The sequence below is a fragment of the Pteropus medius genome, unplaced genomic scaffold (genome assembly GCF_902729225.1).
Source record: "Pteropus medius unplaced genomic scaffold, Ma_sr-lr_union100, whole genome shotgun sequence".
NCBI lineage: Eukaryota > Metazoa > Chordata > Mammalia > Chiroptera > Pteropodidae > Pteropus > Pteropus medius.
The window spans coordinates 28,918,878-28,944,431 of NW_024349519.1; the positions used below are offsets into that span (position 1 = coordinate 28,918,878).

General features: G+C 54.1%; 1 protein-coding gene and 1 pseudogene across 1 annotated transcript in view; one reads left to right on the forward strand and one right to left on the reverse strand.

Moving 5' to 3' along the window:
- Positions 1 to 14,405, forward strand: part of CACNA1A (calcium voltage-gated channel subunit alpha1 A) — a 205,288-nt gene extending 190,883 nt beyond the window's left edge. The window contains 11 exon segments of the mRNA XM_039882761.1: positions 1,309 to 1,414; positions 7,997 to 8,104; positions 8,239 to 8,339; positions 9,254 to 9,363; positions 9,474 to 9,612; positions 9,769 to 9,882; positions 11,153 to 11,188; positions 12,244 to 12,430; positions 12,718 to 12,848; positions 12,850 to 12,969; positions 13,725 to 14,405. Of these exon segments, the coding sequence (XP_039738695.1) occupies positions 1,309 to 1,414; positions 7,997 to 8,104; positions 8,239 to 8,339; positions 9,254 to 9,363; positions 9,474 to 9,612; positions 9,769 to 9,882; positions 11,153 to 11,188; positions 12,244 to 12,430; positions 12,718 to 12,848; positions 12,850 to 12,969; positions 13,725 to 14,405 (1,833 nt within the window).
- Positions 2,292 to 2,410, reverse strand: LOC120618776 (uncharacterized; annotated as a pseudogene).
- Positions 14,406 to 25,554: the final 11,149 nt, after the last annotated feature.

The window sequence follows — 25,554 nt, forward strand, 5'->3', positions numbered from 1 at the left end:
GTGTGTGTGTGTGTGTGTGTGTGTGTGTGTGTGTGTGGGCATGCACCCACATACACACTCACAGGCTGGAGAGAAAGGGGCGCCCTTCCTTTCCAGCCATGGTACAGGGCTGCCATGGACCAAAGGCACATTGGTGCAAATTTGAAAAGAGCACCCACCCTCTCCACAGAACATTTTGTCTGGTGGGAAATTGCAATCCAGCGATGTGGTGAGAACCAGACACTTTTTTGCTAGCAGCTGGGAAGCTGTCATTTAAATATACAAATCTACGATTTCTAAGATAGGGATCCCTTTGTGCAGTGCACAACCCGCACAGTCATGCACAGCAGCCCAGTCTGTATGTCTCTCCGTCTACGGCCTCCCTCCTACCCCTCCCTCACCCCAACCCCCCTCTCCCGATCTACTCTGGGTTTGACACCCTTCTCCCCATCTCCACCTCTGTTTCCTGCTGATATGTGTCTGAATCCCCAGGTGAACCCCAAAGTCACCCTCAACCCCCATCTCCGTCCCACTTCAGCCTGGGCTGGTGCATACCAACCCGGCACCCTCTCCCATGTCACCAACCTTGGGGGCCAGAGCCCCTGCCTGGGACACGGGGAGTCTTTTCTTCCCTGGGCCACGGGAACCCCTTTCACCCCTCCCCCCGCCATCGCACAGAGCCAAGATCCAGACTTGCCCTGAGATACACTTTCCACGGAGCTATGAATGAGTCTCGAGATTCCGTCTGCATGCGCCCGTCTGCCGTTCTGTGTGTCATGGCCACCTCGCTGCATGTCTGCGAGGGGCCCACCCCATCAGTGGGGGGGCCGCCTGCCTGCTGCTTCTCAGAGGAATTATGTGGTCTGTGCCCATCTGGTCTGATCTGGGCCAAGCGGGGGTGGGGGCGGGGAGCCAGCGGCCCCAGGCGGCTGTGGCCTGGACCCTTCTGCCTGGCTGCTGCATGTCTGCTGTGAGCTGGCTTGTGCACTTCTTCTTTGGGGTCAGAACGGAACGGAGCCATCCAGAAGAACTCTGGGGCAGGGCAAGGCTCTGGACCCACCTGGAAATGCCAGCTCTAGAGTCCAGCGAGCGGGAGAGGAAGGGGCAGGGGCAGGGGCTGATGGCATAGGAGAGCCCCCAGGGCCCTCCAGACGGGCCACCAGGGGAAGTCGGGAAATAGAGCGCTGGGACAGGTAACCTGAGGGAGGGGGCACCCTAGCTGCTGCCTTCAGAGTTCTTCCTGGGGCTCCCTGGGTAGGGCGGGTCTGGCTCATGGGGGAAGGAGAGGGGTGCTTGAGAATGACTGCCCTCGCCTTTGGCTTTGTGCAGAGGCTCCTGCGGATGGATCTGCCCGTCGCCGATGACAACACCGTCCATTTCAATTCTACCCTCATGGCTCTAATCCGCACAGCCCTGGACATCAAGATTGCCAAGGGTAAGGGGGACAGGGGCGGGAGCTGAGGGGTAGAGCAGGATGGAGGCGGGGCCTCTGAGGGAAGAGCCTGTGGGCAGCTGGGAGTCCCCTTCCCTGCCCGAAAGTGGAGGGGCCACTGCCCTGTCCTGACCTTCCCAGCTCACCCACTGACTCGGCAAACATCTAGTGCTCGCCTCTTGTGTCTTAGCCACCACTCTAAACATGGGGGACGCGGCAGCCTACTTCCGGTGGGGGAGGCCTCCCCTAGGAGGTTCTGAAGGAGATGAACTGAGTCACATGGATGCCTGGGGGAAAAGTGCCCCAAGCAGAGGGATGGGCAGGTGCAAAGCCCCTGGGGTTGGACACCACCTGGAGCTACGTTGAACTGAGTTGCCTTCTGAGTGAGGGGGGCACCATGCAGCACCCGGAGAAGAGGAGAGGCCCCACCCCACTCTCATCCGAACAGGCCCCTTTGGCCACAGTGGGGAGAATAGATGGGAAAGAGGCCAGAGTGGAGGCCGCTGACCTAATCCAGGTGAACCCAGGTGGGTGACCCTGACTGAAACGGTATCGAGTGTTCAGATTCTGGCTATTTCTTGGGAGCTGAGCCAACTGGATGGTTGATGGAATGGATGTGGGGTGTAGGATAGGGCACAACTGGGAGGAGGCAGGCCACCCTTGACTTGGGGGCAGGGCCGTCGCCTAAGACAGGGAAGAGGCAGGAGGGACAGGTTAGGGGCGAATGGAGGGCAGCACTGGCCATGGCATGTGGAACCACGGGATGGGCAGGGGCCGTCCAGCTTACACTTCAAGTGGTGGGGAGGGCTCACCGAGAAGGTTCTGAAGGAGGCGAGGTGAACGAGGAGATGAGTCTTTTATCTTTTTATTTTTTTAAACAAACCTACAGCATCTGGTCTTCCTAGGTGGTCTCTCATCCAAGTACTGACCAGGCCCGACCCTGCTTAGCTTCTGAGATCAAACGGGATCAGGCATGTTCAGGGTGGCATGGCCGTAGGGGCTGGAGATGAAAAGTCAAGAGGCGTCAGATACCGACATAATTAAGCCAGGAGGACCAGACAAGCTCTCCAAGGGGATGAATGTGAGCCGAGAGGCCCCCCAGAGACCAAGCCCAGGTCCAGGCCAGTGTTAGAAGGGACCGACGAGGTGTGGCCAGGCAGGCGGGCGGAGACCTGGGCAGCAGGGTGTCTCTAGGAGGAGGGAACCAGCGTGTCAGGCTGCCCAGCAGCCAGGGAAGATGAGGACTGAGAGTGACTGGTGGATTTCTTGACAGGTCACCACTGGCCACCCTGAGCAGGGCATCTCTGATGGAGGGGTCAGGGTCCCCCACCTGGAGTGGGTTTCGGAGGCCTGGCAGGAGATGTGACTTGGCAGCTGATGGGACAGCAGGTCAGAGAGAAAAGATGCAATCAGCAGAGAGAAGGAAGTCAGGAAAGGAACTGGCAGAAGGCTGGACACATCCTCCTGCAGAGTCAGAAATTCAGGGGCTGAACATGACGGTCAGGGCCTCACCTAGCTGAACCACTGGGGTGTCAGGAAGAAGGGACGCCAAACTTCAGGAACACAGGCTCCTTCCAGGGTCTTCAGGGAAAAGGGGGAGGAGGAGCCAAGGCTGGAAGTTGCTGGAGAGGTGAAGGATTTGGGGGAGGGAAGTCAACCACTTCCAGTGGGACACTGGCCAGCAGAGGGGAGCGAGTCGAGGACAGACGCCGTTACAGGTGGAGAACATGCAGGTGAAGGTGGAGCCGGAGGAGCCACAGAAGAGAGCAAGAAAGAATCGTAGGGAGGGAGGATGAGGCTCAGGACAGCAAAAGTGTGGGAGGGTGGGGGCAGGGATCAGGCCCTTTGTCTGGCATACAGCAGAACCTTTTTCATGCAACAAGTCAGAGGCAAGCGGCCCGGATTTGCCAGGCAGCTGAGCACATGTTACCAGTTGGGTCCAAGTCTATACTGAACAGCCTCAGGCGGCTCCCTCATTCACACGGTTGAAGCTGATCCTGCCCCAGGAGGTGAGGAAACAGAAGGGTAGGCAACAGTTCCTTGCGATCAGATGGCGGAGTCATGTTCCGTGGGCTCATCTTGCCATCTGTCTTGTCCTCACTGTAAACCTTGACAGCTTATGTATTAGCTAGCTATGCCATGTAACAAATGACCACAAATTTAGCAGCTTAAAGTGCACCCATTATCAGCTCACAGTTCTGTAGGTTAGAACAGCAGTCCCCAACCTTTCTGACAGCAGGGACCGGTGCTCCTGTGAGAATCTAATGCGTGATGATCTGAGGCAGAGCTGAGGCGGTGATGCTAGCGCTGGGGAGCGGCTGCGAATACAGATGAAGCTTCACTCACCTGCCGCTCACCTCCTGCTATGTGGCCCAGTTCCTACCCAGTTCTAGCACCAGTTCGTGGCCCAAGGATTGGGGGCTCCTGGGTTAGAAATCCAGGTGGGCTCAACCGGGCTCTCACAAAGTCGAAATCAAGGTATTGGCCAGGGTGAGATCTTCTGCAAAAGCTCTGGGCAGGACCTAGACCAGTACTGGAGGGTCCCTACCCTTTCTGGCATTCCTTGTGCCCGTGTGGTCCTCAGCCCTGGCATGCCACTGGTTGCAAGGGGATTTCAGCTTCAAAAAATAGGAATGCCTTTTGTCATTGTCTTAGAAAGGGTCCAATTCAGGCTCATCCCACTCAGGGCCAGCCCAGACTCTCATTCAGGACTCCACATGGCTGACCAGACAAAGGACACTGTCTCATCCTTTAATCTCCTGAAAGATCAGGCTCTGTCCGAGGGTGGGGTCTGCAATGGCCTGGAAGGTTCTGGGGTGGGCCTCCTGGGAGCCGAAAGGCTTTGACCTGCCTTCACCAAAGAGGGCACCTTGTTCTCTGCCTGAAACTGGTTGGCCACGGGTCATCGGATAAGGACGTTCATTAAGTGCCTGCTGTGTGCCCAGCCCTGTCCTCAGCACGGGGGACATTGCAGTGAAAGACAGAGGAACCTCCAGCCCTCGTGCGGCTCCAAGGAAACAGGCAACAAATAATAAAGATGATTAGTGGTAAAGTAATGTGTTCAAGGGTTAGAAATACTGTGGGAAAAGAGAGAGCAGGGTCGGGATTGTGGACTGAAATCAGGGAAAACCCTAAGTCAGTGGCTCTCGCCCAGTGGCCATTCTGCTCCCAAGGACACTGGGCGATGTCTGGAGACATTTTTTGATTGTCACACTGGGAGAGGGGGCTGGTGCTAGTGGCTTCTGGCACGTAGAGGCCAGGAGGCTGCTGAATGTCCCAGGACATGCAAGACAGACCCTCTGATGGACTCCCTTCACCAAAAGGCCTTCAGAATGAGATGGGGGAGGGGAGGGCCCATGAGCAATAAACTCTGGGACACCAGGGGTTCGTGGGTGACTGTTGCTTGCCTATAGAGGGACCCAATTCCCTGGGAGCCCCAGTGTTAATAATTCCGTAACTGGAGGAAGAATAAACCTGGAGTTCAGTCTTGAAACCCCAGCGGAGAGCCACTTGGAAATCCTCTAAAGATTTTCCCTTTGTTTAAATTTGAATGACAATCCTGAATGCAAGGCTTCCCAGTGAACTGAGGCAGAAAGAGCCTAAGGTGATTTGTTCCCCCAGGGGACACTTGGCAATGTCTGGGGGAAAACAATTTGGTTGTCAGGGCTTGGGGAAAGGGGTGCTACGGATATCTAGTCGGTGCTGCTCAACATCCTACAAGGTACAGGATGGCCCCACAGTGAGCCGGCCCCCAGTGTCAACAAGTGCTGACCGAGGCCGAGAAACTCTGCCCTGACTCCCTTACCTGACTCAGAAGCCAAGAGCAGGTGTCTTAGCTCAGGTGGTTGTAACAAAATACCACAGGCTGAGTGACTTGAACAACAGTAATTTGTTTTCTCATATTTCTGGAGGCTGGAAGTCCAAGACCAAGGTGCTGGCAGGGTTGGTTTCTCCTATGGCCTCTCTCTTCGGCTTGCAGATGGCCTCCCATCTTGCTGTGTCCTCACATGGCCGTTCCTCTGGGCATGTGCACCCCTGGTGTCTCTCTCTCTTATAGGACACCAGTCTTTTTGGATTACTGCCCACCCTTATGACCTCATGTCAGTGTAATTACCTCCTCAAGGACCCCATCCCCAACACATTCACACTGGGGCTTAGGGCTTCGACCTGGATTTTGGAGGGACGCAATTCGGTCCATGCCCCAGGTGTCTTCCTTTTCTCCACTAGAAATGGAAACATCTACGTTGTAAGGAGAGAGTGACTTTTAATAGGAAATGTCCTGTTCGCTTCTTTCCCTTCCCGTGTGTCTGAGAAGGAGCCACAGAGAGACCCGGGCACCTCGCTTAGCTACAGTGGACAGGACACATAGCTATTAATTCCCCATGAGGAAAGAAAAACTGCATAGGTTAGTGTCAAGGTTCTTGAGAGCCCAGATACCCCGGGGATTTCCTCAAGAGTTTTCCACAGTAGTCGTGACCTCCCAACCTGAGGCCAGGCCCACGGATCAGCCCCTCCCCCTGCAGCCGGGGCCAGCGACCACAGCCCCTTGCATCGCCAGTAGTGAAAAGGACAGGATGGCGGAGCATGCCCTCTAGTGGGTGAGACCAGAAACAACAACATGAGACAATAAGTATGGAGAAGAGAAATAAAGCAGGAGGCCATAGAAGGTAATGGGCTCTTTTAAGGAGATAAGGGCAGCTAGGCGCCCTCCTAGATAAAGGGTTTGAGCATGGACCTGTAGGAGGGAGCAAACCACATAGATATTTGTAGAAAGAATGATCCTTGCAAAGGCTCGAGGCAGGACTGTGCCTGGCGTGTTTGAGGAACAGTGAGGAGGTCTGTGTGTCTGGAACAGAGTGAGTGAGGGTGAAAGTAGAGGAGACGAGGGCAGATTGTGCAGGACCCTGTGGACTTGGGCGATCACCCTGGGTGAGGTGGAGCGCTGAGGAGGGCTGAGCAGAGGAGGCGCCTGACTGACGGGGCTCACAGGAGCCCTCTAGTGGCTGTAGTGGGGACAGAGACCTGAGCAGAGGCGACTGTACTGGTCCAGGGAGTTCAACTCTGCATCACCTCGGTATCCTCCAGAGTACGATCTGAGCTTTACCTGAGAAAAGGCCCTTCTGAAAGATTTTTCCCAAAGTAAAGACATCTGTCTCCAGAGTCACGTGGGCGAAGATGAGTGAAAGCTCCAAGAAATGCCTGGCAGATGTCCGTGCTTTGACCCGTATCTGCTGAGAGGAAGCTAGGCAGGGGTGCCAGAGGCAGCCCGAGGCTAGACCTGGGAAAAGGAAGAGTGGGGAAGTCTGAGCAAGGAGAGGCCGATGGTGAATGGAGGGATGTCGGGGCTGCCTGGGCAGGGCAGCTATTCAACCTTCATGCCCCGGCAGATGGTTGTTAAAACACTAAAGTACTTCTCTAGTGGCTGGTAGCTCCTGCCCTTCCCTCAAATCTCCTGGACCTCCCCTCACAATCCAACAACTACAGAGTTAACGTTTGCCCAGCAGGGGGCCTTGGGACCCTTGCTCTATCTGTCATCAATGTCTCTTTCATATCTGCTGGTGAGTGTTTGGAACAACGCCCCTGTGCCCAGGGTTGAAGGCTCTAAAAAAAAGTAGAAGTGTATCAGTCAGATGTAAGCTGGCGTATCAGTCAGGATGGATGAGAATGTGCCACCGTAACAAACAGCACCATGGTCTCAAGCTGACAAAGGTTTACTTCCCACTCCCGTTCATGTGCCCTTCCTGGGTTGGCAGGGGGCTCCCTGTTCATCAGTCTCTTAGGGGCCAGGCCCAAGAGAGCAGCCATTGTCCCAAGTGTCACCAGTCATCATGACAGAATAAAAGAGAACTTGCACCCCAGAGGCCCTGCCTCCTCACAGTCCTTTCAGTGCCCAAAGTAACACCTCACTCTGCTCACGCCTCACATGGCCCAGGACAACCATAGGGACCAGGATGGGCCACATTCCCATGCACTCAAGAGGTAGGAACCAGGAATTGCTGGCAAAGAGCCTTAATGACCACCATGGCTGTCAGGGATCAGCAATGGCCACAGGTCACATCCATGGAGAGGAGAGGAGACAGTTGAGGGCGAAACCTCCCCATCGGGACTGCTCCGTGGCATCCCAGCCTCCCTGGGGCTTACCACGGGCCTCACCCCAGACCGAGGGGCTGCTGTGGTGCAAGTCCTATGGCAGACGCCGTCCTAAGGCTGCGTGCACATTAACTACTTTAATCGTCAAACGACTCGTGAGACAGGTTCAATTGCTGTAATCCTCATTTCATAAATGGGGAGAGTAAGGCACAGAGCGGTAGAAAAATGCCTAAGTCGAACGGTAAATGGGAGTCAGGTTTTGACCTGGGCCCTTCAGCCTCTCTCGACGCTGGGCTGTCCCACACACAGCCATTCCATGGCCTTATCCCTGCCGAGGACCAGAACCCCCATGGTCATTCACCACTGGGCACTGGGACCCAAGAGAACCAGGACTCCAGAGCACTGGGTCAGCAGGAGCTACTGTGTTGGTGGCTGCCCCAGAGGCCTGCAGGCCCCCAAGCAGGCAATCAGGGCCTCTCTGTGCCCACATTGCAGGAGGGGCCGACAAACAGCAGATGGATGCTGAGCTACGGAAAGAAATGATGGCCATCTGGCCTAACCTGTCCCAGAAGACGCTGGACCTGCTGGTCACCCCTCACAAGTGTAAGAGCCCAGGCTAGCCTGGCCCTGGGCCCTGACCCGCCGAGATGGAGGGGGAGGGAAAGAGGAGGCAGAGGGTCAGGGAGCTGGTGCATGCAGGAGCCCCTGCCCATGGCGCATTCGCTCTGTGCCGCCAGCCACGGACCTGACGGTGGGGAAGATCTACGCGGCCATGATGATCATGGAGTACTACCGGCAGAGCAAGGCTAAAAAGCTACAGGCCATGCGAGAGGAGCAGGTACGGCCTGGGCCCTGACAGTGCTCCCTTCCAATGTCCTTCTCTCTGAGGTCACCCAGGCTGGGGGAGAGTGGCTTTCTTGTCACCATGAGGACCAATCAGAACAGTGGGGTATGGTTAGGCCCAGGGCAGATCTTTGAAAAGTAAAGCTATACCTAGGAGACATGGCCTGGAATAATTCATGGCTCTGCCAACACTTAATTGGGCACCTACTGTGTGCTGGGCGCTGTTCTCAGATCTGGGGTGCAGCTGTGAGCAAAACAGACCAGAATCCCAGTTGGTGAAATGTCGACAATGACAAATGACTAAATTATATAGCATGGCAGAACACAGCACCATGAGAAAGAGCGTTCTGGGCAGAGGGAACGGCCAGTGCAAAGGCCCTGAGGCAGGACTGTGAGTTTAAGTTTGGGGACTAGCGAGGTCGTTTGGCAGGACAGAGGGAGCAAGAGGGGCAGTGGAAGGAGACAAGAGTGCAGAGGTGACGGTTATGCAGGGCCTTGGGGGCCTTGGAGGGGACTTTAACTTTGGCTCCCAGTGACGGGGTTCCTCAGTAGAGGGAAGTGGCCTCAAGCAGGTGTTCACACGCGCCCTCTGGTGGCCATGGGCGGTATGGGCTAGAGCAGGGAGACCTGAGAAGAGGCGAGTGCTCTAGTACAGGTGGGAGATTATGGGGCAGGACCTGGATGGGGACCACGGAGGTGTGAGAAGTGATCCAGTTCTGGATGGATTTGGAAGAAGGGGCTAGTGGGCTGGCTGATGGATCTGACTTGAGTGTGTGTGTGTGTGTGTGTGTGTGTGTATGTTGGGAGGGTGTCAAGAATGACTTCTTGGGACTCAAGCCATGGGTGAGCTTAGTGTCCCCTCCACAGCACCCCCATCCAGTGCACACATACTCCTCTCTGCCTCCCCAGAACCGGACACCCCTCATGTTCCAGCGCATGGAGCCCCCATCACCAACGCAGGAGGGGGGGCCTGGCCAGAACGCCCTTCCCTCCACCCAGCTGGACCCAGGAGGAGGCCTGTGAGTGTGGCTCCGGCCAGGAGGAGGGGATGGAGGGGCAGGGGCACCAGTCCCAGATGCAGAAGCCCCCGAAGTGCCCACTGCCACGCTGGCCTGTGTCTCACATGCAGGATGGCTCACGAAAGTGGCATCAAGGAGAGCCCTTCCTGGGTGACCCAGCGAGCCCAAGAGATGTTCCAGAAGACGGGCACATGGAGCCCGGAGCGGGGGCCCCCTACTGACATGCCCAACAGCCAGCCCAACTCTCAGGTGCCTCTGTACCCTCACTGCCCCAAAGGCTTGGACCAAGCAATACAGGAGGGCGGGGTCTGGGCCCTCTGCCTGCAGTTCCAGACTCACCGGGCTGTCCCTGGGGTCCTAGCAGCTAGCCCCGGGGCTCACCCAGCCTTGCCATCTGCCCCGCAGTCTGTGGAGATGCGAGAGATGGGCCGGGATGGCTACTCAGACAGCGAGCGCTACCTCCCCATGGAAGGCCAGGCCAGGGCCACCTCCATGCCACGCCTCCCCGCGGAGAACCAGGTGAGCGCTTTCACCCATCCCCCTGTGGTGGGACTTGTGCCCCAGAGGCCTTGCATCCCACAGCCCAGGGCATCTCCTTCCTCCAGAACTCAGGCCTGGGCGGGGTCTCCTGTGCCCTCAGCAGCAGCACGCAGACCCCACCTGGCCACACCTGGGGCACCTGGAGGACTTAGTCTTCTTAGCTCCTTCCAATGAAGGGCAAAGAGAAAGGGGCTCCCTTGGGGCAGAGTGTGGTAACCACTGCCAAGTGGCTTGTCGCTGCCCTGTTTGTGGGTGCTGAGGTGGGAGGATGTGGAGGACACATGTGGGAATGTGGGAGGTGATTTATGAGACTATAAGCATGCACACACACACAGACGTGCGCACATAGACACGTAGACACGTGTTTTCATACACATGCACACACATGCATGTGTGGGTCTGCTCTCAGGAACCTGACAGGTTGTAGGACCTGGTGGCAGAGTGTGGGGAGGGCCTGGGACAGCTGGGGTTCATCCTGTCTGGTCTCTGTGGGGGCCACTGGGGAGGGGCAGTGGCGTGTGCCTGATGTGTGTCTGTGTGTAGCTGCTTTACTCAGCTGCAGGGCCCTCTGGGGGTGGGTGGGTATGCAGATCCTGCTGCTCCAGACCCACGGGGTCAGAAGCCAGAAGCATGGCTGGCTGCCCACCCAGCCCGAGAGGCAGGGCAGCATGTCTGACTGTGGCAGGCTGCCTGTGTGCTGTGCCAAAGCATCTGCACGGGGTGGCAGGCTGCGCTGTGCCTGGCTGGGCCAGGGTGGCCCAGGGGCCTGGCCTCTGGCTGCTGGGAACTTGGGCGGGGGGCACCCAGCCTGCATGTGGCTGCCCGGCCCCATCCTGCCAGCCTCCCTCTCCACCCCAAGACTTAGCTGCTGGGCCCCAGGAAGGGGGTTGGGACAAACCCAGCTGATGGCCAGCCCCCGCCCCCCAACAAGCTTTGAGTGTCAGCTGGAGACAGGGCTGGGGCATTGCATGAGGCAGAGCCCGGGGGCAGGGGCCTGCAGCCACGCCATCCCATCTGTCTGTCTCCTGCCTCTGCCATCTGTCTGTCTGTGGTATCTCCTGTCTGTCTCCTCTGTGCCTCTGGGAGGACTGCTGGTGGATCAGGGGTCACCCACTCACCAGGGACTTTAACCTCTCTTTCCATCCTTCCATCCTCCCTCTCACTCGAGCTCACTCCCTCTCTCAGCTTTTATATTTATTTTCTTCTTTCTGTTTTTTTCTGTGTGCACCATCCCATGGGGCTGTGACAGAGGAGAAGGGGCCGGCCACGTGGGAATAACCTCAGTGTATGTACCGCAAGCCCGCCTGCTGCCCAGCTGGGCTCCGGCCCCCTCTTCCCGCCCACCCCCCCTCAGGGGAGTCCTGTCATCTCTGCCTACCCAGACCCTTTCTTTGCAGACCACGTTCCCTCCCCCATGGAGCCCCATCTTCCTGTGTTGTGTTCTCTGTGTGCCCCACGTGTGCACTGGGGGAGGTGGACCTGCCCCCACACCTCCACTTGCTGCATGGGCCCCCCCAAAACCGGGAGTCCATCATTCCAAGAATCCTGACCTTCCCCCTACACCTGGCCCACTCTTTCTCATTCTCCTGACCATTCCTGACCCTCTGGTCCTGCAGCAATATGGCCCTTAAAACTCCTGCCTCGGGCAGTGCCACCAGCCACTCAGCTGGGCCAGGTCCTAGGAGGTGTCTGCCCTGTTCTCCTCCCTTCTTCCAGTTGTAGGGAACCAAAGGCCCCCCTCTCTCCATGGCTTGACTCCGGGGGTGCAGCACACACAGGCTCCCAGGCTGTGGGGCAAGGATGAGAAGGCAGGTCTCCCAGGACCTCAAGTGCCAGGGCAGCCCCTCAGGTGGGCAAGAAAGCCCGAGCCCTGCTGGCCGAGGAAGACAGTGAGCTGGGGTGCTGGGCTCCGAGCCCTGAGCCTGTATGCCTGACAGCCATGGAAGTCAAGGCTTCTCACCCTCCAAAAGAGCAGGCGGGGGTGAGGACAGGGCATGCTGCCCAGTGCCCGGGTCCAGGTTTGCACTGGATGGGAAAGGTCTTCTCATCAGCTGGCCTGCATGTCTCTGGCTGGACCCCAATGCTGGGGGATACCCCCAGGGGTGGTCCTGAGAAGCAGCAAGGGTGAATCAGATGGAGCCTTCTGGCCAGAACCCAGGATGGGGTGGGGGGAGGACAGAGGTGTCCCAGGGCCCTGGTTAATCAGGAGTCAAGCCCCTCCCCTCCTCAGATCCTGCTCCCGGATGGTCACACACCATCACTGATGGCCAGTGGGGCAAGACAGACCTAGACCACTTGGTGCCAGCTGCTGACCCCAGCCCACCCACCTGTCCCCCCCAGACCATCTCAGACACCAGCCCCATGAAGCGCTCAGCCTCCGTGCTGGGCCCTAAGGCCCGGCGGCTGGATGACTACTCCCTAGAGAGGGTGCCGCCTGAGGAGAACCAGCGGCACCACCAGCGGCGCCGTGAGCGCAGCCACCGCGCCTCCGAGCGCTCCCTGGGCCGATACACAGACGTGGACACAGGTGGGCTGCCCCTCAAGGCCCAGGGACCAGAGGCTCTACCAGGGGACAGGGGAGGGGAGAGGGGAACAGCAAACATGGGGGGATAGGCACAGAGAGAAGAAGGGGAGGCCTAGATGGGACCAAGGGGGCCAAGCTGGGCCATAGGAGCCTGGGAACCAGACCCTCAGTGCCCATGAAGCCCTTCTTGGTCCAGGGAAGGTGCCCCTCTCTATGCACACGCCCCCTTGCTGGTCTCCTGTGTGCATATCCTGCCCTACCCTTCCCTGTCTGATCCCTGTCTGGCCCAGGCTTGGGGACAGACCTAAGCATGACCACCCAGTCCGGGGATCTGCCACCGAAGGAGCGGGACCAGGAGCGGGGCCGGCCCAAGGACCGGAAGCACCGGCAGCACCATCACCACCACCACCACCACCACCACCCCCCCACCCCCTGACAAGGAGCGCTATGCCCAAGAGAGGCAGGACCACCGAGCCCGGACCCGGGACCAGCGCTGGTCCCGCTCCCCTAGCGAGGGCCGAGAGCACATGGCACACCGGCAGGTGGGTGTGGCAGGAGTTGCCCCAGACCCAAACATGGGGGACCCTGAGGCGGGGGGGCACATCCCACAGCCCTCTGGGCAGGGTCTTCACTCCCCACTGTGACCTCTGACCCCGCCCACCACCGGGCTCCTTCCCAAGCCAAGGAGGGCCCGGGAAGGGGTGGACATGGCCCCCGCCACTCTGGTCCCCTACTCTGACCCCCAGCCCCTGCCCACCTGCCGTCCCCCCCGCCTGCAGCTGCTTCCTCTTTGGTTGTGGATCACGTTTGAGTTCCGGCCAGCCCGGTCCTTACGGCTCATGCCTTGCTGGCTGCCCGCTGCCTTTCGCTTTCCTTTAACCCGGCTTCCGTTTTTTGTTTCGATTATGATTTCTGTCCTCTGGACCCTGTGAGTAATTTTTGAAACTTCTGCTATTTTAACCCCGAAACTTACAAAACTCCATTTCTCATTTCTCTTTTCACTTTGTTGTGTTGGTTTTTGACTTCTCCCGCCCTCCTTGTCTCTCCCCCTTGCCCTCCTCCCCCACCTCCTCCTCCCCGTACCGCCTGTCCTCCCCCTCTGTCTCTTTGTGGCTTGTTGCTTTTTTTCATTTTTTTCCATTCAAATGTCCTGTGTCCCCTTCTCTTCCTCCCCACCTGCCCCTCTCCTGTCCTTTGGTTTTCCTTCGCCCCCATTCCCTGTGTCTCCTCCTGTCTCCTTCTGGTTGATTTTGTTGTATCTTTTTTTTTGATTTCCTTTGTTTCAATTTTCGTGTAGGGCAGTAGTTCCGTAAGTGGAAGCCCAGCCCCCTCAACATCTGGTACCAGCACTCCGCGGCGGGGCCGCCGCCAGCTCCCCCAGACTCCCTCCACTCCCCGGCCACATGTGTCCTATTCCCCCGTGATCCGCAAGGCCGGCGGCATGGGGCCCCCGCAGCAACAGCAGCAGCCGGTGGCGCGGCCTGGCCGGGCGGCCCCCAGCGGCCCGCGGAGGTACCCAGGCCCCGCAGCCGAGCCTTTGGCCGGGGAGCGGCCGCCAGGGGGACACAGCAGCAGCCGCTCGCCCGCAATGGAGCGGCGGGGCCCGGCCCGGAGCGAGTCCCCCAGGGCGTGCCGCCACGGTGGGGCGCGGTGGCCGGCGTCCGTTGCGCACGCGTCCGAGGGGCCCCTGGGCTCTCGGCACCATGGTTACTGCCGGGTCTCCGACTACGACGAGGCCGATGGCCCGGGCGTCGGCAGGGACGACGGACCCTACGACGCGCTGCCCCCCGCGCGACACGCGTGCTCGCCCAGGACTCCCCGGGCCACGGGCCCGGCCTGCGCGTCGCCTTCCCGGCACGGCCGGCGACTCCCCAACGGCTACTACCCCGCCCACGGACTGGCCAGGCCCCGCGGGCCGGGCTCCCGGAAAGGCCTGCACGAAGCCTACAGCGAGACGGACGACGACGACTGGTGCTAAGCCCGGGCGAGGTGGCGCCCGCGCCCGCCCGGCCCCCCCACGCACCCCACGCACACGCCCACGGGGAGGAGCCGCGCCCCGGCCGCGGGGCCACCTCGCTGCCACCTGCCCAGCACACGGGGGAGGCCCGGGAGAGGACCTGCCGGACGCCCCCGGACACTGGAGGGAGTCTCTAGGGCCGGGACACCCCAAGGTGTCCCACAAAGACCCTCGGCGTACCCCGCCCAGCCCCGACCCCCCACGACGGGGGTCCTCGGGGACAGACAAACCACACAGCCAAGGGATTTGAATTAACTCAGCCATTTTTGGAGAACCTTGGGGAAAATGGAAATTTAAAAAAAAAAAAAACATTTTAAAAGAAAAACGGGGAGAAAAAAATCGCTTCTATTGATGAGTTTTATCATCTCAATTGAATCTTTCCTTCCCCTGGTGAACGCGAGCTGGTGGCCCCTGTGTGGCGGAGAAGCGGAAACCCAGCGTCCCACACAGACCTCCACCAGACACCCTCATACCCCCCACACAACGTTCTCAGACACACAGGAGTGCTTGCTGGTTATACCAAACCCTACTATTACTGCCTGCAGAAATCGATTTAAAAAAAATAAACAATTTTAAAAAGGACAAAAAAATTAATGATTGAGAAAAGAAGCATTTTTTTCTGACATTTGGTCCTGCTTGAAACAACAAAAGAAAAAAGAACCACCACCACCGATTTCCTTTGCTTCTTTTTGCCTTTTTCCTACCTTGTTTGAAAACTGTGGGCTTGGGACTGTGAATTATTGCATGACATTCAAAAAGAAAAAAAATAAAAAAGTTGACTCAAAGGGCTTATGGACTAGAGTAGTCTTTATCCCTCTTCAAAGTGTTTTCCGGTTCTGTTTTTTTTGGGGGGGTGGGGGCATGGAAGGGGATGTTTTAAAAGTAGCTAAGAAGAATGGGAAAGCTGGATCTAGCCAGTCATACCCTCTTTGCAAATTCCAGGTATTGTTCCAGATCCATCCAGGAACAAGGAAGAAAGCTCCGCCCCCAGAGTTTGGTGGCCAGAGCTCCAGGGATCCTGGCTGTGTTAGCCGGCCCTGGAAAACCAAGATCAGAGATGTTAACCAGGTCCCTGCTGGGTCTCCTGGCTGAGGGCAAGGCAATGCCCCATGCCTCTGACCTCAGGCTCCCATTTCTCCCACAGTCAGCATGCTGCTGCTTTTACAAGCCACGGCGTACCTAAAAGCAACCATCCTGGATCTTAAAGCATCCTGGACCAAAGTCATCTTGGATGGTCAGGCCAGTGACACCCAGGAGGCATCTGTGAGGCCCCAAACATTTGCAAAACTATCAGAAACACCCTGCAGGAGGCATCTGGGAAACCCAGCTCAGAGGCCCTGTGCCCAGATAGTTCCCCTCAGTGGGAGGTGAACCCTGCCCAAGTCCCAGGCCTCTGGCACCTCCTCCCCACCCTACCTGGCCCCAAGAAGCCGCTTTGGAGGGGGCCTGCCCCAAGCTGTATCACGTTCCTCAGACTTTCCTGCGATGCCCCTAAGTAATCCATAGCCTGTGGGAAGTCCCAGAGGTCAAAGGTTAGAGCAGCCCATGGGGGACAGAGGACAGTCATGGCTCACTCGAGGTGAAGGCAGCCTATCAGAGGTACGGGGCGGGGTGGGGGGTGAGGTTCTTATGAAGGGAGTGACAGCCTGTCCTCCCTCCACCTTCAGCCCCACCCAGTGAACCTGTCCACCTTCCTACCACACACCTGTTACACACTCCCACTCCAGCTTCTAGAAGCGGATGAAGGTGGTAGAGGATCCCCCACTCCCAGGGCCTCACCTCCTTGCCTGTTCTGTAAATGCTTCTGTGAACATGGTCGATAGCCACAAAACTGTAGTCAAGTAAGGATCAGAGGTGAGGGGCCTGGGCTATTTCAGGTGAGCGTACGGCCAGTTATACCCCCTGTTCCAGTTGAAGTGAAAGGCCTTGACCTGAAAGGGCAGCTCCTGGTTCTCTCTAGAAAGCCCTTCAGAGAATGCCACATAGTCCTCAGATAAGAAGAGGGGAATGGATCTTGGGGAACATCTGGGTGCTATTACCAGGAGAAGGGGCATCAGAGACCAGGCGGGAGGAGACTAAGCACAGACATCTACTGTTGCAGGAGTCTGGAACAGAGAGACCGGACACCGAGGCTATGAGCAGGAAGCAGCGTTTATTGATGCCGGCACCAGCTCACAGGTTTCTTATCCAAAGGCTGAGACCCGACTGTAACATAACAGGCAATTTTATACAGTCTTGTCATTCCTACACAGCTACAGAGATAAGGAAGAACATTGATTGGCTGGCAAGCTTTGAGAAAACTGACATCAGCCGGAGAGTCTTTGGAAGCAGGGCAGGGGGCAGTCAGGAACGCACTTGTTCAAGTAGGAAATGGCCAGGCAGGGTCAGACTGACACTGGACCACACCCCAACTTTAGGGTCAGTCACTGGGCCCTGAGGGCCATGGCACCACCACCTGTCTTGGAGCACCTCCTAACTCAGCTCTAGCCTCACTGGCTATGTGACCTTAGAAAAGCGACTTCACTTTTCTGTGCCTCTGTTTTCCCATGTGTAAAATGAAAACTATAATAGGCTGTTTATGAAGATTAAATGCATTATTCTACATCAGGTGTCAGCAAACTTTTTCTTAAAGGATCAGAGAGTAAGTAGTTTCAGCTTTGGGGCCCAGACGGTCTCAGTCACAACTCTTCAATCCTGCCATTGTACCAGGAAAGCAGCCATAGATAATGTGTAAATAAGTGAATGTGGCTGTATTCCAATAAGACTTTATTTATAAATTCAGGCAGTGAGCCGGATTGGGCTCTTGTCCTACATTAGCAGTTCCCAAACTTTTTGTTCTCAGCACCCTTTTATATTCTTTAAAAAATTATTAAGAATCTCAAACTATGTCTATTTATTTGGGTTATAACTACCAGTATTTACCATTTAGAAATTAACACTGAAAATTTTTTAAACAATGTATTAGTTTTTAAACTATAATCAACAATAACCCCACTAACGATAATATTTATAATGAAAAATAACCATATTTTCCAAAACAAAAAATTCCATGGAAAGAGAGGCTTTGTTTTACATTTTTTTCATCTTATTAATGTCAGCTTCACAGAAGGTGGCTGGATTCTCACATCCGCTTCTGCATTTGACTTGTTGCAATGTCCAATATCTCCTGGAAACTCCACCATCCACGTGTGAGAGAATGAAAGTAATAAAAGCAAGGACATCTTAATATTATTATAGTTTGGCTTATGGACTCCCTGGAAGAGTCTGAGCATCCCCTAGGATCCTGGATCCCTTTGAGAATCATTGTTCTCAGAACAATGGCCCATAGTAACTTATTATTTACTATCACCATTATTACCATAGCATCAAAGCAGAATGTTCGAGGGGTCTTGCTCCAGACTCCAAAGCTTGAGCTTAAAAGAAGGCTGAGGGACTTCGAATGGCAGGGCAGGCAGAGCTCCTCCTATAATAATGACATATCTAGGAAGTGTCTAGTCCAATAAGAAACTAGAGAGGGTTTTAACTTCCTAACCAAGCAGCTTGACCATTCGCAACCCCCGCAGACTTCCAGACCAGCTGCTTACTTAAGGTAAGGCTGATCTCTGGCAAAGGTCCCCTTCCTTTGGTTCTGGGGCTGTTTCAGGAGAGGGTGGGCCCATGCAATTCTCTCCAGAGCCAGGGAAGCTGCAGCCATCTGTCTGCCAAGAACAAGGCCCACTGCCGGAGCTCCCCACATCCCTAGACCCAGAGGCCAAGTCTGTGGCTGAGTGCCAGGAGGCTGGATCCCAGGCCTGCATAGCCCGCACTTTCAGGCTGGAGTGAATGTAAGTTGCCCAGGAGGCACAGGGTGGAGGGATCAGGGAATGAAGAGGAAGAGTGGTGCTTGGCTTAGGCCCCAGTCTTACATCTCCTCGGTCCCTGGGCAGAGCCGCATCACCTGGAAGCCTGAAGAAGGGGCAAGGAAACAGGCTCTGAGGGCCAGGGATGCCATGCAAATGCCCCAGGCATCTCTCTTCCTAGGACACAAAGTTCCAACAGACCCAGGCTCCATTTCAGACCTGTCTTCACGGTTCAAGGAATCGCTATCTCTTTCCTGCAATCCGCAGCCTCCAGTTGCTACTTCTCTGAGCCTCAATGTCCTATCTGTGAAATGGGAGCCACTGCCGTGTCACGGAGGCAAAATTTTTCCTCTACCCTCTTAAGTTCAGTAACTGAGGCCTGGGAATTAAACTAACAAACAACAGATTAACAGGAGAAAAGGTACACAATTTTTATTAATATTTATAGAAAAGGAAAGTCACAGAAAAGAAGTGAAATTCAAAGAAGCAATTCAACTCAGGGAGGGACTTATATACCATTTTAATAAAGGAAAGGGTGTTGGAGCTTCAAGGGAGTATAAATTGTGGGGAAATGGCTAGGAAATATATGGGGAAAACTAAAGAAATGTAAGGGTGATTTTTTAGTGGGGTTCGTTTGTTAATGCAGACTCATCTCAGTATTGACTCTCCCAGTGATAAGAGTCATTCTCCTCTTCGTACTACAGAAGGCGGGGACACCTTCACAAAGGAAAATTTATGTCACCTTCCTAAAGGGAAATTTATTCCCTGTTTTTTGGCAGCAAAGAGGAAGACAGAGAACTCTTCCTGCGTTTGTTGATTCTTAATTGCCTTCAGCTCAAAATAATCCTTATCCTAAAATGACATATTGGGAGGGAGGGGTTACATCCTGATCTCTGTCATCTACCATCAAAGGACTCAGGGATCATGGATGGGTGACAGAGATCTGCTTGAGAGAGACACAGATCTATGTGCGGGTGCCAACCGGGGGCCCCATCTACGTGGACTGCCGGTCCCTCGGGAACTCAGCACAGCGTTGGGGCAAAGGCCCGATGTTAAGGCGGAGTACAGGGCAGCACACTCAGCCACACTCAGGGCATGTGAATAAGCCTCTCCAGTACAGCAAGGCCGATATCTTACAGTGACCAGGGATTTAGAGTGATAAAACATTTAAGTAAAAAAAGAAAAAGAAAAACAGATGGCTTTTACAAAATTAACGAAATAGTGGTACTTTTAGTCTCCCAAGGCTGCCATAACAAATTACCACAGGCTGGTGAGCTTAAAACAACAGAAAATTATTCTCTCACAGTTCAAAAGGCAAGAAGTCTGAAATCAACGTGTCAGTGGGGTTTCAGAACCCCCCCACCCCTGCGTTCCTGGTGGCAGCCGGCAGGCAGGCAGTCCTCGGCATTCCTTAGCTTGTGGCTGCCTCGCTCAGTCTGCCTTTGTTCCCTGTGTCTCTGTGCGCCCTTTCCTGTCTCTTATGAGGACACTTTCACTGGATTTAGGGCCCTCTCGATCTAGTTGGGATCTCATTTCCATCCTTACCTTAATTACACCTGTGAAGCCTTACTTCTAAATAAGGTCCCTGTGGTTTAATAAGAAACATATTTGATCTGAACATATTTGAAATATATTTGATGTGCTAGTTCCCAGCATAGAGCTCCTAAAATCCTCAGAATGTCCTCCTGAGTCAGAGGAGTGCCTTTTGTTATTCATAAGGGGGCCCTTAGGATCACAGCCTGAGCTTATGCTAATGAGGTGACTTAGGGTGGGGGCCCTTATGTAGCTTTAGGATGGAAGCTGGTCTCCAGAAAGATCATGTGATTAGAGGGTGGGAACTTTCAAGCCACCTCCAACCTCTGAGAGAAAAGCGGGGCTAGAGACTGGTATAAAAACAAAAGGTAAGGAGAGCTTCCTAGTTAGCAAACACGTCCAGGTACCATAGTGGGAGGGTGGGTTATCTATGCCAACGTCATGGGGACTGAAGCTCCCCTTCCTCTGGCAGTTTATTTGTATCCTTTACAATAAACCAGTAACATCCAAAGTGCCTTACCGAGGTCTGCGAGCCCTTCCAGCAAGTTATTAAGCGTGGGGGGAGTGTCCTGGGAACCGTCGGTGTCTTAAACAAGTCATCCCCAAGATGTGCCTCTGTGGTATGCAGACTGTTTTGAACTAAAGGCAACTTTAGCCACCGGTTTAAGAGAAACTTCTGTCTTCCACCCGGATCACCTAGAAGAATTTGAATCAGAGGCCTTGCCCATCAGAGATGGTCAGAGATAACTTCTTTGACCTACCTACAGGGCAGGGCAAACTTCCACTTTCTAAAGGTCTGCTCTTCTTGTCATCCTGCAAAGACTTCTTGAAAGCCCTAAGGCACCTTACCTCATCCCTAGCTCAGGATGTCTTGTATATATTGTTCCCTTTCTATCTCTGAACCTCTCGTGCATGTGATGTCTCTGACCCTCTCATGTATGTGGGGTTCCCATAGGTATGTATGTATTAAATTTGGTTATTTTCTCTTGCTAATCTGTCTCATGTCTTATTTGATTATTAGACCAGCCAGAAGAACCTTGGAAGCTAGAGGAAAGTTTGTTCCTCCCTTGCAGAACTCTAGATTTATAGCTGGTGGGTCAGAACTACAGGTAGCCCTGGACTTGGGAGTAGTGTCTGAAATGGGGCTAGAATTGAGCCTTTTAACTTGTGACACTGACCCCAGGTAGATTGTGTCAGAACTAATTGAATTGTTGGACACCAGTTGGTGTCAGAGAGTTGGTTGGCATGAGGAAAAAAGACAACACGTTTGGTATCAGAATACATTCCAGTCCCATTCTGATTCCACATGGAGATGAACTGGGGACGGGGGGCACTATTCAACCCATGGCAGTAATACAAGCAGGAAAGTAGACGCAGAAAAACTGAGATGATGATGGTGCTGAGAACGACCAGAGTGTGGGACACAGCCAGACAAGGAAGCGTTTCATCCTGACTTTGTCACCTACTCTACGTCCTACAGAAGCTGACTTCCCCCTGAACCTGTGTCTCCTGTACACAACTACCATGATGAAGAGTCACCCATTCACTTGCCAATGCTCCCTGATGCTATAGACTAAAAGTGTGCACCCCCCCAAATTCCTGCGTTGAAATCGTAAGGCCCACGTTGATGGTGTTAGGAGGCGGGGCATTTCGGGGGTGACTAAGTCATGAGAGTGAAGTCCTCATGAATGAGATTAGCTGTTAAAAAATTTTAACTTCCACGGCTGGAATTCTTTTTAAAAGAAAGAGTTTATTAGGCCATTGCTAGCAAAAAATGAAGACCGGTCTTGGGGCATGGAGTCTAAACCACCAGCAGCATAGCTAGGGAGGAAAGACAACATGTCCGTCGTCCCTGAGTTTTGCAAGTGTCTTTATACATCAAGCTGAGGGAAGAAACTCATAGACACAGACAACAGTTTAGTGGTCACCAGAGGGAAAGCGGGGAGGGGGGGGAGGTCGATAAGGGTAAAGGGGGTCAAATATATGATAATAGGATATTTGACTTTTGGGGGTGAACACACAATGCAATATGCAGATGACGTATTATTGAACTGTACACTTGAAACCTATATAATTTTATTAACGTGTCATCCCCAGTAAATTAAATTTTTTAGAAAGTTAAGGGAAGAAAGATGTAAGCTGTTCTGAAAAGTTTAACTTTAGCTAAAGACAAAGAGAACGGGAGAAGCTGAAGCAGGGCCCGCGCTGCGGTGGCCACGGCGGAGTCCTCAGCTGAGTTGTCAAGGTCGTGTGTAAAACAGAAGCGGAGGATCCTGGGGTTCACGGTGTCTGGCTATTCTCTCTTTTTAGATCATCTCAGAAAAAACCACCTGGAAGTTAATTTAATAATTCCAACGTACACTAAGGAGTGTGAGCGGTCTTAGTCTTTTGTTGGTTTTGCACTACAGTCGTGAACTGATCAACCCCTTTTTGTCTCTTCCTTCCACGCTCTGGTCTGCTGTAATTCAATTTAGAATGTCGCAGCATTTTTTCCTTGTCAGTGCCCTTATGAAAAGGACCCCAGAGAGCTTCCCTTGTCCCTTATTCCATGTGAGGACACAGCAAAAAGACACCATCTATGAATCAGGACGAGAGCCCTGGCCAGAAACTGAATCTGCAGGCACCTTGATCTTGGACTTACAGTCTCCAGGACAGCAAGAAATGAATGTCTGTTGGGTATAGGCCACACGCAGAGATATTCTGTTATAGCAGCCTGAACACCTGCTGAAGGCCAAATGTAAACACTGCAGAGGATGAGTAGACAAGGGCTGCTGACCAGAGTAGAGTCTGCAGAGGGGATGGACATGGAATCACTGTCATTTCACCCCTGCCCTGGATCTGCCATGAAAGCCCCATCCACTAAACATGACACCCATACTCCATCTGGCCTGTTCCTGCCCAGAACGGTGGCCTGTTCCCCTCTGCAGTCCCCCTGTCCTACCCACCTCCTTGGGCCCTGCAACCTATGGAGCTCCAGCCCCGCTCCCAGCTTCTCACACGGTTCTACCCAGGCCCAGGTCCCCCTCACTTCCCTCCCCACTGCTCCAGCTCTTAAATATGAAGAAGGCCTGGCCATCTGTGATGCATCCTCCAAGACTCTGTTTGCTCCCTAGAAAATGACCTGGAAGGCTACACAGTCCCTGTGGACAGCGGTCACCTCTGGAGAGGGCCAGGAAGGAGCTTGATAGAGGGTTTATAGACTTTAGTATCGTACTGAGTTAATTCTCCAAAACGCACAATCGCTTTTGTAATTTGTAAACAGTTTTTAAAGGCACCCAGACACCTCTGAAAAGTGGTTCCTGAACCCCAGATTGTCCTTGGCAATCAAAGATGACATTATAATCAATGAATCGAACAACCAAATTTGACTCGGAGCCCCCCAAAACTGAGGCCCAGGACTTGCTCAAGGTTGTGTCCCTAGCTCCTGGCCCCCAGGAGGGCCAGGAGGCGGGGAGAAAGTTGACTGAGCTGGCGTTGCACTAGCATGAGGGTCAAGGTGCATGGGCAGGCAGCGCCACCTAGAGGCCAGAGGGCAAATGGCCAAGGGAGTGAGCCCTGTAAATGGTTAGGGAACCACAGGGGGGTGGGGGGAGCCAAGAGAAGAGGCAGGTGGGGTGTGAGAGGAATGTAGGGAGGAGGCAAGAAAATTAAATGTTAAATCAAGTTATATTCAGAGACTGCAATATGCTGATCAGCCAGACCATGAGGAAACCAGCAGAACAAAGGAAGATTTCTGCTGGGATTGCTAACGACCCATTTCCCGGCCCCATGAAGGGAAAACAGGAAGACAGAACAACAGAGTCCTTAAGTGATGCCCTACACAAAACAAAATAATTCATTCCCTATGACTAAAACCATGGGGAACCTATGGATCAAAGGCTGGGAACTGCCAGCAGGCCTTTCACGCTGCATACTCCTACCCTTTCACACTGTATCTCCACACCATCAAAGAAAAATGGGTAAACAGAGTCTTTAAATTGTAATTTATAGAAACTAAGAATGATATACAAACCGAATTCCCCAAACACTCAGGGTCCCTCTCAGTGTCTTTTCTCAATTCCTGTCTTTTCTCCATCTCTCTCTCTCTCTGTCCCTCTAGGTCTCTCTCAGCCTCTCTCACTCTCTGCCTCTGAGAGGAGACCACGCTCTGTCTATGGAGCGTCACCCCTTCTCTAATGAACGTTCCTTTTGACTCTAACTCTGCCATGCGTTCGCACTCTCTCTTGCACTCAGCCAAGAACCCTATCTTTCTCAGTGCAGGGTCTGAGTTCCCGCCACACTCAGGGAATTTGCCCTGTCCTGCATCAAGAGCACCCTGACTCGCTGCTCCGGGACAGAAGCAGAATCAGCTGGGACATCACGATATAAATGTCCAGCCATTCTATCCAAGGAACTTTCTAACAACTACTCAGGACAGAGCGCATGGCTCAGGAGGATGGAGCTACCTGCTGGAGGCCCTGTGAGCCTCTAAATTTCTGCCTCCACCTTTTCTCAGAAATTCCCAGCGGAGACAGCAAACCTGTTCTCCGGGAGCATTGTTAGAGGAGGGGCTGCTAGGAGAAGCAGAAGATGAGAGACACAGTTTTAGATCAAAAAACTAAGGGTCAGAAAGTTTCCATTATTTGCCCAAGGTCTTATCCCAGATCATATAGGGAGGGGTAAAGGGTAGACCCTGATCCACACCCCCTTGGTTTCCCTCTAGTCAGCCCTGTTGCCTCTGGGAGGGTGAGGACCTGTCCCTCTTGGTTGGAACCTAGTCACCTCCTGCCCTCTCCATCCCCCCATCCTGTGCCCCCTTTTCTGGTTCCACTGTCATCTCATGGTAAACTCACTCCCACGTGCCTCCTCCCTGACTGCTAGGACTGCTAGGAGTGCCAACCGCTAAACCACCAAGCAGGAACAACAATCTCCAGGCCTTTGAACTTCAGGTGGTCAAAAGTTCAAGGCGATTCAAGGTACTGCACCAATCTGTCCCTCTTGCTGGCCAGAGAGAGTGAGGTCGTGCTGCCTCGTGACTGGAAGAATAAATCAAAAGTCCCCTGGTGGACTAACTGGGGTAGACAGAGCACTCGAGACAATAGTCTTTGTCCTGCTTTGGGTCATTGGTGGTTCTGAGGGTTTTCATCTGCTGGGCAGGACTCCAGTGTGACCTGATTCCCCTGGAGGCACAGTGGTCTAGACCAGGGGTCCCCAACCCCCGGGTCACAGACCAACACCAGTCCATGGCCTGTTAGGAACTGGGTCGCACAGCAGGAGGTGAGCGGCAAGTGAGCAAGCGAAGCTTCATCTGTATTTGCAGCTGCTCCCAACGCTAGCATCACCGCCTCAGCTCCGCCTCAGATCACCAGGCATTAGATTCTCATAGGAACACTGGTCCTGGATGCCAAAGAGGTTGAGGACTGATGGTATAGGCCAGCAGTTAAAGTGACACGTTTAAATATTCTGGTCACCACGATGAAGAGTAAAAAGGAACAGGTGAAATTTTTAAAGTTTTTTTTTTAAATAGAAATGAAATTCAAGATTCATCCACATTGCAGTGTGTGTCAGGACTTTTTCTATGGCCGAATAATAATACTCCATTGTGTGGATGGACCACATTTTGTTTATTCATTCATCTGTTGATGGACATTAGGGTTTTTCTACCTTTGGGCCTTTTTTTTTAGGCGAGACAGCCCTTGGTTGACCTCACAGATCGCAAGGACCTTGTCAGCTTACAATCCCTTATTTTTTATTTTTTA